The following is a 14780-nucleotide window of genomic DNA, read 5'->3' as shown; positions in this document are numbered from 1 at the left end:
AGCGTAAGTGTATGTTTAAAGGAGAGAAATTGGGTCAAGGGAAATCAAAGCACAGTGCCTATTCTTCGCTGTGAGGCAGAGAGGCAGTGGGAGAGCGAGGCAGCAGAGAGAAGGAGAGAAAGAGAGAGAGCACAGATTACACATTAGTTACACCTTGCTTTGTTCCCTTTTACCTTTGGAATTATCACAGAGGTATTATTAGACCAACATGGCCGCTGTCGAGCAACGCTGTCATCCAGATGTGTTTCCGCTGCTTCTGCAAACCGACAGGACCATTTTATTTTTCTTGTATTATTATACATACATACTGTATGTACATTCACAGCAAAAATAAATCATGATATTAGTGTGGAAACACAGTAGATGTGCCTTGTTTGGAAATTTGCCATTCACTGCTGTCACAGCTGCCAAATCCATTGCACTTCAGCTTTGTTGATTTATTTTAGTTTTTCCTGGTGGCTTTTTTAAAAGAAAATGTCTTAAAAGTTTAGTATAATTTTCATGTCAACTGGTTAGTTTTTGTTAACAGTAAAATATTTTCGTACATATATTTGTCAGAAAGCTTAACAAACTATATTAATTTCATCTACATAAGAATATTGTCTCTTATTCATTTACAATGTTAATATATAAACTGATACATATCATTATCAGTATTTTGTATACAAAATTATTATAATTTTCTATACTGATTATGACTCATGGAAAGTGTTTTGCCTTTTTTTTTTATGTCGTGATTTTTTGTGACAGTGTGTATAATGTCCTTTCAGGTCACAGTGCAGTGGACATCACTAAGGTGGCCCGAAGGCACCGCATGTCCCCCTTCCCCCTCACCTCCATGGATAAGGCCTTCATCACTGTGCTGGAGATGACCGCCGTCCTGGGCACTGAGATCATTAACTACAGAGGTGAGGAGGACAGATGTTCCGGCTCACTTCAAACTGTCAACCTGCCCGGACCCACAAAAGAGCCCCAGGGAAAGATTCCCAGCAGACGAATGTCCCAAATTTGTTCATCTTGCCCCCTTGACATTTCCAATTTGCCTCCACGTTACACCTGCTGACATCAGCGACTGAGCTCACCGGGGTGTTGACGCATCAGATTGATGCGTCAACATGAGCTCGCTGAGTTCACGCGACAGCATTTTAACGCTGTCTGTCCACAACGAGACACCTCACTGAATCAGCAGCCTGTGTCTGCAGGTCACAGTGTCAGTCACACAGGGAATCAACACACACACACAAACACATTTTGTCTTCAAACCAACTTCTCCTTGGTCTTTATGAGAGAGGGAAAAAAAGCACCAGTGCTCCTGCCAAATCTACAGGACAGACTTTAAATGACATTTCTGCTGCAGACATCATTTTATAGTAATAGTGATTCTCCAACAAAAGGAAAACAGACAGCAGCAAACTCTAGCGCCTGACAATGAGCATGTTGAGCGGCAAAATATTTTCTTCAAGATGCATTCAAGAATCCTTGTAAATTTCATCACTTTTCCAAACACACTCCACATGCACTCTGTTGTTGCTGCCACCTTGCAGCAGTCTTGTACCTTAAAGTGATACTTGAGTATAAGCACAAGTATATTATTGGAAAATCACTTTGGTAGAAGTTAAAGTCAGTTTTTATAATATGATATGTAAGTAAAGGTCTTAAAGTACATGACATTTACTGTACTTAAGTATCAAAGGTAATTTTATGATATAAAAAGTATTTTGAAAAGTAAGGAGTTAGGATTGAGCCATGGTAGCGCCAGTTGTCTTTCAACTGGAAGGTTGTGGGTGTCAAGACTCTGCTAGTCTATATGTGTCCTTGCGCAAGACACTTAACCTCATGTTGCAGCATGTGAATTGGTATGAAAGAAGTGTGAATGGGTGAATCATCCTGAATTTGTGTAAGTAAGTTATTGTTTTTTAGTTTTGTTTTTTACAATGGCTGCTCAGAGGAAATAAATCAGACAAGCTTTCTTCTGATACTGATAAGCTGTGTATATGCTTGTGTGTGGGTGCCTGTAACATGCATGGCTTTTTATCCCCCCCTTCAACTGATTGATATCAAAGCTTAGATCTTCATATTAACACCCACGTAATCATAGCATAAAGGCTCACAACAATGCTAAATATAGCCACAGAGCTGCTTAAGGTATTTTAGTGCCTGGATTTTTCTCTTCCACCCACTCTCAGCCAGTATTTTTTCTCTCCTTCCCTGTGTTTTTGAGACATTTGGAAGGGGACACTCACAGTCCTCCACTTGTGCTCTATATTAGAGAGAGTGTGTGTCCACACCTCACCACGTTCTTCTCCTTGTTCACCCGCAGATGGGATGGGTCGAGTCCTGGCTCAGGACGTTTATGCCAAAGACAACCTGCCACCTTTCCCTGCCTCTGTTAAGGATGGTTATGCTGTGAGAGGTAAGTAAAATATACAGTATATACATCTCCCTGTACACTCCATAGTCACTGAAAGAGGAATTTAGGTCATATTATTAATATTCTCACAATACACAATTTTATTGACAAGTCCCTTATGTCCTTATGACTCACTGACTCCGTCTAACACCTTCAAAGACGATTATCAAAATAAAGTACATCGTGTTTCTCTATAAACTGTCACTTCAAGACATGTAGGGTTTCCTGCTCTTTCAAGAATCCATGAATTGTTCATGTCAACAACATCTAAATATAACCTTCCAGTGCTCATGATAAATGCATGAAACAAATGTTCATAACATCACGCTCACATGATATGAAATAAACTGAGAAGTAAAAGAGATACAGGTGTGATATATGATATCATATCATATGTTTCATACGGTGAAGTAGTGGCTACCTCTGTTGCCTTGCAGCAACAAGACCAGAGTTTGACCAGGGTTCGGTCTGTGTCAACTGGGATTGTGGAGGATAAAGCGGTAGACAACGAATGACTGAATGATATGTCCCCACTAAGTGGAGTTGCACAGCATAATGTTGGTTTCTGCACAGAGAGAGACTAACAAGGCCAGTGTGTCGCTCTTTCTTCATACTCAAATACACGGACTGTCCCACTTAGACATGGACTGGACACTGGGGAACTGGACAACTGCCTCAGGAACAATGAGCTCCCATGTGGAGACGATTAACAGGCACGGGCAACACTGTTTAAAACCGCTTGATGTTTACCTGTTCAGAAAGATTAATGCTCACTCCATTTAGTTTTCAAGGCGAGATTCAGGCAAAGTTGGTCCACCACAGTGAGAGTTTGATTGTCTAGGAGTGCTGGATGCCAGTGAGGGGCCTGTTAACCTGGAGAGCAGGGTGGCAGCTTGTTGGCTCCAGGCAGCCTAAACACTCCTGCATATAACATCTGCTGTTGCCTCTTGCTGATGTGCTGATGAAGTAGGAGGAGGAGGAGAACACCACATCTCTGTGGATTCTTCACAAACTGTATGTCCTGAGGGCCTGACGCCTGCTGAGGCAAACATGCAGATTTTAGAGATTTCAGGCGCCTAGAGTGTGGCTGTGGAAGGAGCCAATAACCTATGAATCTCTGCAGATACAGTACAGGTGTTTTGTTTTGTTTTGTTTTGTGCTCCTTTTGCAAAACTGCTCTCTGCTGCTTAACAGGTTTACTGAGTTCATACCATGAGTTCAGCATGGTATGCACCAATAATGTTAGTCACAGTTCATCAAATCAAATTCAGCTTAGGGCTCCATAAATGCTTGCTAGGGGTACACACGTTTAACTCCATTAAATATTTGTTATATTTTAGCGGCTGATGGCCCAGGCGACCGCTTCATCATCGGTGAATCCCAGGCTGGAGAGCAGGTTTGTGCCAACACTGTACTCAGTCATGCTCATACAATCCTCCACATGTTTTTTCTATGGATAGAAAGTGTTTTACCTTTCCTCCTTCACCTTCACATGCCTTGATTAGAGCAGAACTAGAATATCAACGTGTAACCAAACAGATTTGAGCTCTCAAACAGCACTAGGCTTCTGGGGTTTCATCATCACCCTCTCACCTTCTACAAAATTAGCACACATGCACTCAAGATGTACTATGACACATGTTTACACTAATAGTCCAGTGTGTATGAATGAGTGACATCTAGTGGTGAGACTGCAGATTGTTAGAAATGGGGGACTACTTTCCCCGTCAAGTACATCAAGAAACTACGGTGGCCTTCACATACCAGAAAGAATGTAGTTCTTCTTTTTTGATTTTAGTGTCCACTTAAAAACGTGAAACGCACGCTGTGTTTGGTTTTGTCCATTCAGGTTTATGTAGAAACATGACAAGATGGCAGCCTCTAAAAACCAAGACCCTTGCCTAATGTACAAGAAAAAGTCATGAAAACCAAATGTTTTTATTTTTATTTTAAAATGTTTACACACTTATATAATCATATGTTTGGGTCCTAAAAGTCAAACAATGGACCTTAATTTGTGTTTTTGTGTCTCTTACATCAGTCGTGCATATAGTTTGTTACACCTTGATAAGGGCATTAAAAATGTTTTAATTATTTATTCATCTATGTAATACATTTCAGTCACATATATATACAGATTTTTTTTTTGTGTTCCTGTACAGCCCACTCACACAGTGATGCCTGGTCAGGTGATGAGGGTAACGACAGGTGCTCCTATCCCCTGTGGGGCCGACGCTGTCGTCCAGGTGGAAGACACTGAGCTCCTGCGCGAGTCTGAAGACGTAAGTGTGGATTTTCACCCAACATACAGACAACAAGTAAGTCAGAACGTCACTCGAATTCAGATTTACCAACATTATAAACAAGTATAGTGATAGTTTCGCTCACGATAAACAATAAATCTTGGTCACTTGGGCAAACTGTATCCGTTCACTTTGATGGACCCGACAACTGGTTTGTCTTTCAGGGCACAGAGGAGCTGGAGGTACGAATCCTCGTCCAGGCTCGTCCAGGGCAGGACATCAGGTCAGTGTCTCCTTGTATAGGGCCGCCGTTACGAGACCACAGTCAGATTTCTGGTTTTATTTATGAGACATTATAAACAGACAACATTTCCTTTGGCAGCAAATCTCTCCTGTATACATCTGATCGTACGCAGAATCAAACTAAGAAAGTTAGTGTGACGAGTGTTGGTCACACACTACAGTTCAGTTATGATAGTATGGAAGTAATATTCGGATAAAATGAGAATTGATTTTGGCTTCCATCACCGTAATAACTTGAGATAAAAATAAAAGTGGTAATTCATCTGTCCTCTCTCTTTTTTACAAGCTTCACTTTCAAGTTTACACCGTTAACATTCTTATTCTTGAACACATCTGTAGTAGTTTGTGCACTTTCACATAGTTATTACCTCGAGATGAGATTAAAAATGTACTACTACCATGTTATTACTAAACTCTGATGTAACGAGAGTCTTAAAAATAAAAAAATATGTATTAAACTGATGCCTGTACAATGTCAGATATGTTATATACACGTTTTAATTACACATCTTTCCATAGGCCTATTGGTCACGACATCAAGCGTGGCGAGTGCGTGTTGGCAAAGGGAACCCACATGGGCCCGTCTGAAATCGGTCTCCTGGCCACGGTTGGAGTCACAGAGGTGGAGGTCCAGAAATTCCCCGTGGTGGCCGTCATGTCCACGGGAAACGAGGTAAGGATTAAAACTCCAGTGTGTAACTTCTGTCGCTCCAATAACGTACCCAGATGCTTTTCTGAAAGGACGACTCTACTGTCGGTCCATATTCAAACTTCTTCAGAGAAATGGGGATAATTCCTTACCGGCACAGAGCCCTGCTGGTGTGAAACGGCTCACAGAGAACTCATTTGACAATAGTAAATACTACAGCTCTAAACTATAACATTGGTTCGGGGAATTATTCTCTACATACACATGTTGACAGATAAAGGAGCAGCAGTCTCTCCTTTTTTCAGCCAACTTTGGTTCACGTGTCAGTAGTTTTTAGTTGTATTTATTTTGAAAATAACTAAATTCATAAAAAACTAGAAAATGGTAACATTCTTTTCTGGTAAATACAAACATTAGTGATAAAATGACTAAATAAAACTGAGGATGTTTGCCAGAACAAATTAGCCTCTCGTCGTCCAGTCAAATGATGATTTCATTGACCACCGGAGAGAGAGATCGAGAGAGGCAAAGGATGTTAGACGTTAAAAGGGAGCTACAGAATTTAAAATCAGTGATTTTTTTTCCTTAAATTTCTCTACTTTTGTTGTGGAAGCTGCTGAATCCAGAGGATGACCTCCATCCTGGGAAGATCAGGGACAGCAATCGTTCCACCCTGCTGGCCACAATCCAGGAACACGGCTACCCCACCATCAATCTGGGCATCGTGGGAGACAAGTAGGCCTTCACAATCGTTCCTCAAATATAGACCTCTTCATCTCTCTCTCTCTCTCTTCCTCTTTTCAAACCCAGTTGTCTTTTTCCTAATCCCTCCATTATTTACTCGCGCCTGTGTGTGTGTGTGTGTGTGTGTTTGCTTGCTCCCAACAGCCCCGATGACCTTCTCAACGCTCTGAATGAAGGCATCAGCCGTGCTGATGTCATCATCACCTCAGGAGGAGTGTCCATGGGAGAGAAGGTGAGCGACGGAGGAACGCGCACACACTTGTCCAATCATGACGTTGTGCTTCACTGACACCATGTGGCAGAAAGTGGAACGACACTCTACTTTGCTTGAAATAGTTAGAACACAAACAGACACAAATACTTTTTATCGGTCTTGTATAGTACCTAAAAGATTCTTACCAGAAAATGACTTTGGTAGAAGTTGAAGTTACTTTTTTATAGTAAAAGTCTTGAAGTATTTGACATTTACTGTACTTAAGAATCGAAAGTCATTTTCTCGTATAAAATGTGCTTAAGTTTTAGAAGTGAAATTGTCTTTCAATTGAAAGGATGTGGGTTCAATTCCTAGCTCTGCTAGTCTATATGTATCCTTGAGCCTGTACTGTATTATAAAAGCTCTAAATAAATACAGTCCATTACCAACTCTTATACTTCTGATTTTATTTGGTTGTAACGAGTAACATAACGTTAGTTAGAGGAAATGTAGTGAAATAAAAGTACAAGTTTCTAGAAATATAAATACAAAGTAAAGTACAGTAACAAATTATTTGTACTTCTTTACATTATGCCACTGCTTTTTATAGCTTGTTGATGATATCGGTTTTATTTCTTCTTTTACAGATAAAATATGTAACATTTTTGCATTAAAGTTTCTGAAAATGACAGGACTAAAGTCATATATTTATTGAGTAGTGTTCATATAAAAGAACCCTACTGTATTATATTGGTTGCATTTTAATAACACGTCATCTTCTAGGGCAAACGTAGAGCCAGGAAGGAAATATTTCCTAAAATGACAACATTCCCATGATGCCACGCTGCTACCCAACATCATCAAACTCTGACTTTTGTTATTTTATTTGATTATGTTTGACTGAAAGATGCTTTTTATTCATAATGTCGTTCTCAGGACTACCTTAAGCAGGTGATGGATATCGATCTTCATGCTCAGATCCACTTTGGTCGTGTTTTCATGAAACCAGGGTAAGGAAAATATATCAGAGTTCAAGGATCTTGAGCTCAAATAGACAATTTCACTGAAATAATAGATTAAAAAAAATTTATGTCTTGTTTTTTTTCTTTCAGTCTCCCAACAACATTTGCAACCTTGGACATAGACGGTGCTCGCAAACTAATCTTTGCCCTCCCAGGTAGTGTGTGAAGTTGAGAGAAAGAGGGATTTACTCAGCTGGCATTGAAGAGATGTTACTCATATATTGTCCTCCCCCTGCTCTCCCCCTTCCCTCTCTGCCTCTCTGTCCGTTTGTCCTAGGAAACCCTGTGTCCGCTGTTGTCACCTGTAATCTTTTTGTCATCCCTGCCTTAAGGAAGATGCAGGGCATTTTGGACCCTAGGCCTACCATCATCAAAGCGAGGGTAGGATGCACAGGGAAGCTGGAGAATCCCGACTTATTGGCCCGAGACACACAGAGTCGCACTTTTTCAAGCGCCGGTGGTGACACACTGGTGTTGGCCTTGTTGTTATGTGATAAAAAAAAACAAGTTTCAGAGAGTAACATTGCATTTTAAAACATCTGTAAAGCTGCTCTTGTTCACTTTTCTAGCTTCCACTTTTGCACAGTTACTCATCAGATATTGCTTTACTAATTCCTAGATTGATTGATTCAAAGGTGATTTTCACTCTAATTACTAAATACTCCATTTATTTTGAGTAAGTCATTTCGGACTCATGATTTTATCCTTTTTTTCTTAAAATACGTTTGATACATATTTATGACGACCCTTTTTTTGCTCTGATTTGGCAGCCACAGCCTCAAGCCCTGCTCTTTTACCATGAACATTGTTTTTTGCAAAAAAATAGAATAATATCATATATCATGTAGTAAAAGGTGCCATAGTGAGTGTGTGATTGCCACAGTGCTATGCTGCATCACTTGCTGTTATGAAACCGTTAGAAATCATCTTGAATGTTTTACTGCCACTTAGTGGCGGGACTGATGCCCTGAAAGCACCTCAAGAAGACAGATCATTTTCCTTTGCAGATGGCGTCAGACCCAGGTCAAGTAGTCTTCACCTAAAAACTATCTTTATGTTCTACGTATGTTTTCCCTGCAAATGTGGAAGGGCTTTCCACTGCTTTCTGTTTGGCTTTTGTGTAAATTAACAATATATACGGTTTTGAAAATGTACACAAACAAATAGATACTAACTTTGCGCTGGCACATTTGCCCAGTATTTATATCCTGGTGATGAACAAGATCTGATCTGGTAATAGACAAATCAGAGTTTTAAGTCCCTTTCTGGTGAATTCTGGTCCAAATACACCTTAATCTGTGTTGGCCTGTTGCTTCGCATTTTCCTTATTTTCTCCACTTTTTACACCACATCATTAAAGGACTAAACATGTCCAAAAAACACACAAGAAAACAAGTTTAAATTAAGTTTAGGTCGTCACTGAAATAGGAATCCTACGTACACCTTGGTAAGCTGCAAGAATTTGCTCTTTTTTCACCACTTAAAGAAATTTTTCATTGAAGTACATAACATTTACCTCATATCGCTCAAAATTTAGACAGATATCCCGGATGATATGGTTTGTCTTTGTGTCAGTATAATAAAAAGTGACATGTTTTTTCCTCTAGTTGTCTTGTGATGTGAAGTTGGACCCTCGCCCTGAATACCATCGCTGCATTCTGACATGGCATCACCAGGAACCACTGCCATGGGCACAGAGCACAGGTACCACAGTTGTAGCCTCCACACAATAGCCCAAAATAAGTCTACAAGTAATGAGATAGTTATTAAATGACTTAGTTAAAGCAGGGAATCTGATGAAACGAGAAACAAAATGATTGATAGTGTCATTTTGAGAGATTCAAGTCATTTCAAAGGTTTATATAAGCCTGAAAAGAGAACTTTACTCCAAGCTGCGCTTTTTTAGAACATTTGCCCTTGCAACATTCACTGTTCAGAGGTCATAGATATGTTCGTTGAATAAATCTGTCTCTCTATTTAAACTGTGATTGAACTTGGCTAGGTTAAGTTGTTTAAATGAATAATAATTTGATGTTTGATGATGATGATGATGGTGTTTTATTTTGAACATAAAATATAACGACAAACACAAAATAAAGAAAATAATAAACAATAACCTGGAGACGGAGGATGTCGAAAACTACTTAATTTGTGGTGCGTACCTCAAGGTAGCAGCAGCAGCAGAAAGAATTTATTTAGTGGACTGTATATGTGTTTGCAGAAATTTACCAGATTTCTTGAATGCATCTTGTAGCTGCTTTTATAAGATCAACACACTGTTTGGACCCTGCAGAAGTGATTTGAATGCATCTCTTCTTAGCTCATGTCACTGTGAGCCCTGCATTATTATTTGGCCTCATGCACTCAGGTTTGTTGCATGTTTTAGAGATTGCCTGTAGAGATTCTCCCTCTGACAAGATTATGTCTCATGAAGAAGAAACATAAGTCAGATTTTTTTATACCACATAATTAAAGACTTAGAGAGTGAGGGGATCCCTGAGGAATGGAGTGTGATGGTGCCCATTTTCAAGAATAAGGGAGATGTTCAGAATTGCAGTAACTATAGAGGAATAAAGCTGATGAGCCATACAATGAAGTTGTGGGAAAGAGTAGTGGAAACTAGACTGAGAGCAGAAGTCAGCATTTGTGAGCAACAGTAAGGTTTCATGCCGAGAAAGAGTACTACAGATGCAGTATTTGCTTTAAGAATGCTGGTAGAGAAATACAGAGGTCAGAGGGAGCTGCATTGTGCCTTTGTAGATCTGGAAAAAGCCTATGACAGGGTGCTGAGAGAGGAACTATGGTACTGTATGTGAGGTGGTGTGCTGTAGGTGTGACAGAGAAGTTTAAGGTGGAGGTGGGACTACATCAGGGTTCGGCTCTGAGTCCCCTCTTGTTTGCGTTGGTGATGGACAGACTGACAGATGAGGTTAGACAGGAATCTCCATGGACTATGATGTTTGCAGATGACTTTGTGATCTGTGGTGAGAGCAGAGATCAGGTGGAGGAAAAGCTCGAGAGGTGGAGATATGCTCTAGAAAGAAGAGGAATGAAGGTTAGTCGCAGCAAGACAGAATTTATGTGTGAATGAGAGGAACCCAAGTGGAACCATGAGGCTACAGGAAGTGGAGATAAAGAAGGTGGAGGATTTGAAGTATTTAGGGTCAACAGTCCAGAGCAGTGGAGATTGTGGAAAAGAGGTGAAGAAATGTGTTCAAGCTGGTTGGAATGGGTGGAGAAAAGTGTCAGGGGGTAATGTGTGATAAAAGAGTATCAGCCAGAATGAAAGGAAAGATATACAAGACAGTAGTGAGACCAGTGGTGATGTATGGTCTAGAGACAGTGGCACTGAGGAAAAGACAGGAAGCAGAGCTGGAGGTAGCAGAGATGAAGATGTTGAGGTTCTCTTTGGGAGTGACGAAGATGGATAGGATCAGGAATGAGTCAATCAGAGGAACAGCACATGGTAGATGTTTTGGAGATAAGGTGAGAGAGGCCAGAATGAGATGGTTTGGTCATGTACAGAGGGGGGATAGTGATTATATTGGTAGAAGGATGCTGGGGTTGGAACTGCCAGGCAGGAGGTCTGGAGGAAGACCAAAGAGAGGGTTTATGGATGTAGGTTGATTCGCTGTGGGACCCCTGAAGGGAGCAGCCGAAAGGAAAAGAAGAAGATAATTAAAGGATTAAACATGTCAAAAAACACACACAAGAAAACAAGTTTAAATTCAAGAAAAACAAAGACAAAACAAAGACTAGTAGGATAAAAATAACTTTATTATGAGTTCACTGTCTTCACTTTTCAATTCAATTCAATTAGAATACTACTTATACATTAGCTAATGTATGTGACAAAGAAAAATGAAGTGATTGATTAAGAGAATAGTTGTAAGCTGCAAGAATTTGAATAATTGATGCATCATCCTGTTGAATATTCAAATAGCGGTGTGGTCTGAAATACAGACATTAGTTAAATCAATGTGAGGCACACTTCACTATTAATCAAAACAATGGATAACTGGAAACTCAGTAACCTGAATTTAATGTCCTAAAACTGTGCTGTTAAATATATGAAATTATTTCACACAATTTACAGTGTAGATAGACTTGTACAATAAACTCCATAAGGTTCTCTGGATTTATTGTACGTGAACTTGAGTTTTACTATCATTTAATTTACTTTCACTGTGGTGGAAAAGGTTTTCCCTCATGACTCTTAAGTGTTTTCTTCTCGCCGTCGTCTCTGCTGCAGGGAACCAGGTGAGCAGCAGGCTGATGAGTATGCGCAGTGCTAACGGGCTCCTGATGCTACCTCCAAAAACAGAGCAATACGTGGAGCTGCACAAGGGCGAGGTGGTTGACGTCATGGTCATCGGCCGGCTATGATGTCATCACAGCAGGACGGCGAGCTTGGCGTCATATAGCGCGGGTTGGAATGGGTGGTTCACGGTGCATGTCCACATATCATTGACTATTCTGTAATATGCAACGGCACAGCTAGTTTTTATTGATTTGGATAACGTTGAGGTATAGTCAACATCTCGATCACAACCTAGATACATATGAAGAAAAAAATAATAATTTAAAAAGATTATAGTATTTCAAACAAAGAAAAATATAACTTTTAAATGAAAAAATCAAATTATAAAAAGAGATTTATTCTGTAATATATTATTATGATTATTCTTCTTATTATTATCATTATTATTCTTATTATCATTATTATATTAAGGCAAATTTGTTCCTTTCATTGCAATTGCTTTGTGTGTTCAATGCTAGACCTTATCTATAGCAGTAGCATTTTAATAGACAGCTGTAGGTGCCTGCCAGGACAAAAAAAAAAGAAAATTATTATTTTCTCATCGTTAGTGGAAAAAAAAAAATCTGTTTTTTGAAAAATGAAGAAAACAGTGAGGAAGACCACAGATTTCCCACAGTGTTCAGCGAAAGAGGAAGAGGGGGCACACGGAGGCCACCTCCTCTTTTGAGCACCCATCAAGGTGACACTTCTGTTTTTCTCTCATTAGTATGCATCATAATGGCTTCACAAAGAGCTTTGCTTGTTGTTTATCTTGTGAGTCTTGTTTATGTGCGCAGTGCCAAATGCCTGGGCAGGGAAGGTGATGTTGGGAGAGCGAGATCTGGGGGGGGGGGACATGCCCCAGTCAGCCCAGAACCCTAAGCTTCCTTATATTCACGGTAACCGGGTGTAAACTCTGCCCCAAATAACCCCCCTCCTCCTCCTCCCCCCTACTGGGGCGAGCCGAACCTGGGAAAAATAATCTTTTATTTGATCAACTATTTAAGAAAAAAAAACAACAACAAAAAAAACAGACAAAGAAAAGAAACAGCTTCTTTAAGTGCTGACAGCCTTTTTAACCAACTTCACAAAAAATGTACAGAGAAAAAAAAATGAGAACCATATTGTACAGATATATGTGACCAGCACTCCTAAGGAAATTATTAAGCAATGAGGAGACATTGAACAACGCTGTACTATAACATTTTCTGTAATGATATGAAACTGATGAAAGAGACTAAGATAATAAAAATCCTTGACGATTATGTAAAAAAAAAAAAAAAACAAGTTCTTGTTGGGTTTCCTTTTTTTTAATAAAATATATCTAAAGAAAAAGCGGTGACTTTCTTCTTTGGTGCTAAGATGTGAGGCAGCATCACCTAAAACTTAAAGACGTGTATGGATTTTTTAATGAATCAGCAATGCCCTTACAAAACAACATCCTATACATATATATATATATATATATATACATATATATGTGCATGTGTATATCTATACATATATATATATTTATCATTATAAAATCATCAAAATCATCAATCATTCACAGCTATGGACAGTTTAGAGCAGGGGCCTCAAACGCAAAATGACCTGTAGGCCAGTGAACTTCTAGTCTGGTCAGGAGGTGAAAAAAGTCCAACATTTTAGGCAAAAATTTACTTTTTAGTGATTATAAATTAAAGTAATCAATAATCTTTATATTGCTGATGGAGGAAGCTGGACTATGTGCAGAAAATCCATGCAGACACATGGAGAACATATCAACTCCACACCAAAGCAGCCCAGTTGCCAAATTGGTATATTCTGGTTTTTCACAGTCTCTACTATATATACTATTATATATTGTTTCCAATATTGTATATTCACATATGTTAAAAAGCTTGTTTATTATTTTTTTTTTTTTATCTTTTACTTTTACTGTCTTTGTTGGTTTGACACTGTAAATTTGTGCAAAATTCCCTCCCCACGCTAAAATAAACATAACATTAAATACAGTTACCGGTTATATTTGCATTTAATTTTTAAAGCCCCTTATTATTTTCCCTAATTTATTTTTTTTAGTTACAGTTCCACCAAAAGGGATTTTCCTATTTCATTTTTTTTTTTTTATCAGAATATAAATGTTCTAATCCCATATTGCAGGTAGTATTTTTACACTCTTGTGCTCTATCAAAATGAGTGGGAAAAAAGCTGCAATGAATCAGAATGAGTCACCACAGAGAACAGAAGGAGTGTTTAACTGTCTCCCTTTCCAGGAAAAGGTAAGTATTTAAGAATCAGGAACTGGCAGGAGAGAGTCTAATGAAGGAAAGAGGTTAAGCACAGGTGTCAGAAAGGATTAACCCAGGAGAGAATGTAGCAGGAAAAAAAAACAGCTTTAGCCTTTGGTGAAGATATTCCACAGGCAGTTTCTGTTCTGCTCTGCAAAGGTGAAATGACAGTACATCCCATTAGCTGGCGGTGATTAATAGTGCTGTGACTAGAACAGGAATTCATCTGTGTGAATATATAAAAACTATAAATGTGTGGTCTTTTTTTTGAAGGGGATCAGTGAGAAGATGATTGTAGCATTTGTCAAACCCCTCAAATGGAGTATGCACAGTAAGTGCATATTTATTTAAAGATAATCAGTTATTAACAAAGTTCCTTCATGTGTTTAGAATTTTCCGGGATAAAAACTACAAAACAGGATCATTAACAAAGGTGATTATAGTGGAAATATGTAAATATGTATCTTGTATACTACAGGCTTGTATCATGTTTTGTACAATAGATAATAAAGAAAAAATCACTAGTTTATTCAATGTACTTGAGCAGATCCATGTTTGACATATTTCTGTGGTAAATATTGACATTTTTACTTTGCAGATTCACTGTTTTCATGAAATAAATGCACACATGTTGCTCAAACTA

The 14780-nt window shown here is 39.0% G+C and overlaps 1 protein-coding gene across 13 annotated transcripts in view; it reads left to right on the top strand.

Moving 5' to 3' along the window:
• gphnb (gephyrin b) overlaps positions 1-13861 on the top strand; it is an 89589-nt gene extending 75728 nt beyond the window's left edge. For 7 of the 13 annotated variants that reach the window (XM_044049016.1, XM_044049025.1, XM_044049024.1 and 4 more), the window contains 13 exons: positions 771-908; positions 2321-2413; positions 3751-3806; positions 4573-4728; positions 4878-4936; positions 5476-5629; positions 6210-6340; positions 6494-6581; positions 7479-7552; positions 7655-7722; positions 7842-7945; positions 9172-9268; positions 11817-13861. In XM_044049016.1, coding sequence (XP_043904951.1) covers positions 771-908; positions 2321-2413; positions 3751-3806; positions 4573-4728; positions 4878-4936; positions 5476-5629; positions 6210-6340; positions 6494-6581; positions 7479-7552; positions 7655-7722; positions 7842-7945; positions 9172-9268; positions 11817-11950 — 1352 coding nt within the window. In that variant the 3' untranslated portion in view covers positions 11951-13861. The remainder of the gene's footprint in view (positions 1-770; positions 909-2320; positions 2414-3750; positions 3807-4572; positions 4729-4877; positions 4937-5475; positions 5630-6209; positions 6341-6493; positions 6582-7478; positions 7553-7654; positions 7723-7841; positions 7946-9171; positions 9269-11816) is intronic. The other 6 variants (XM_044049026.1, XM_044049020.1, XM_044049017.1 and 3 more) reach the window with 5 other exon arrangements.
• Positions 13862-14780: the final 919 nt, after the last annotated feature.

The sequence above is a fragment of the Solea senegalensis genome, linkage group LG17 (genome assembly GCF_019176455.1).
Source record: "Solea senegalensis isolate Sse05_10M linkage group LG17, IFAPA_SoseM_1, whole genome shotgun sequence".
Taxonomy (NCBI): domain Eukaryota; kingdom Metazoa; phylum Chordata; class Actinopteri; order Pleuronectiformes; family Soleidae; genus Solea; species Solea senegalensis.
The sequence above is the reverse complement of the archived record's forward strand: the minus strand, read 5'-3'. Positions and strand labels throughout refer to the sequence as shown.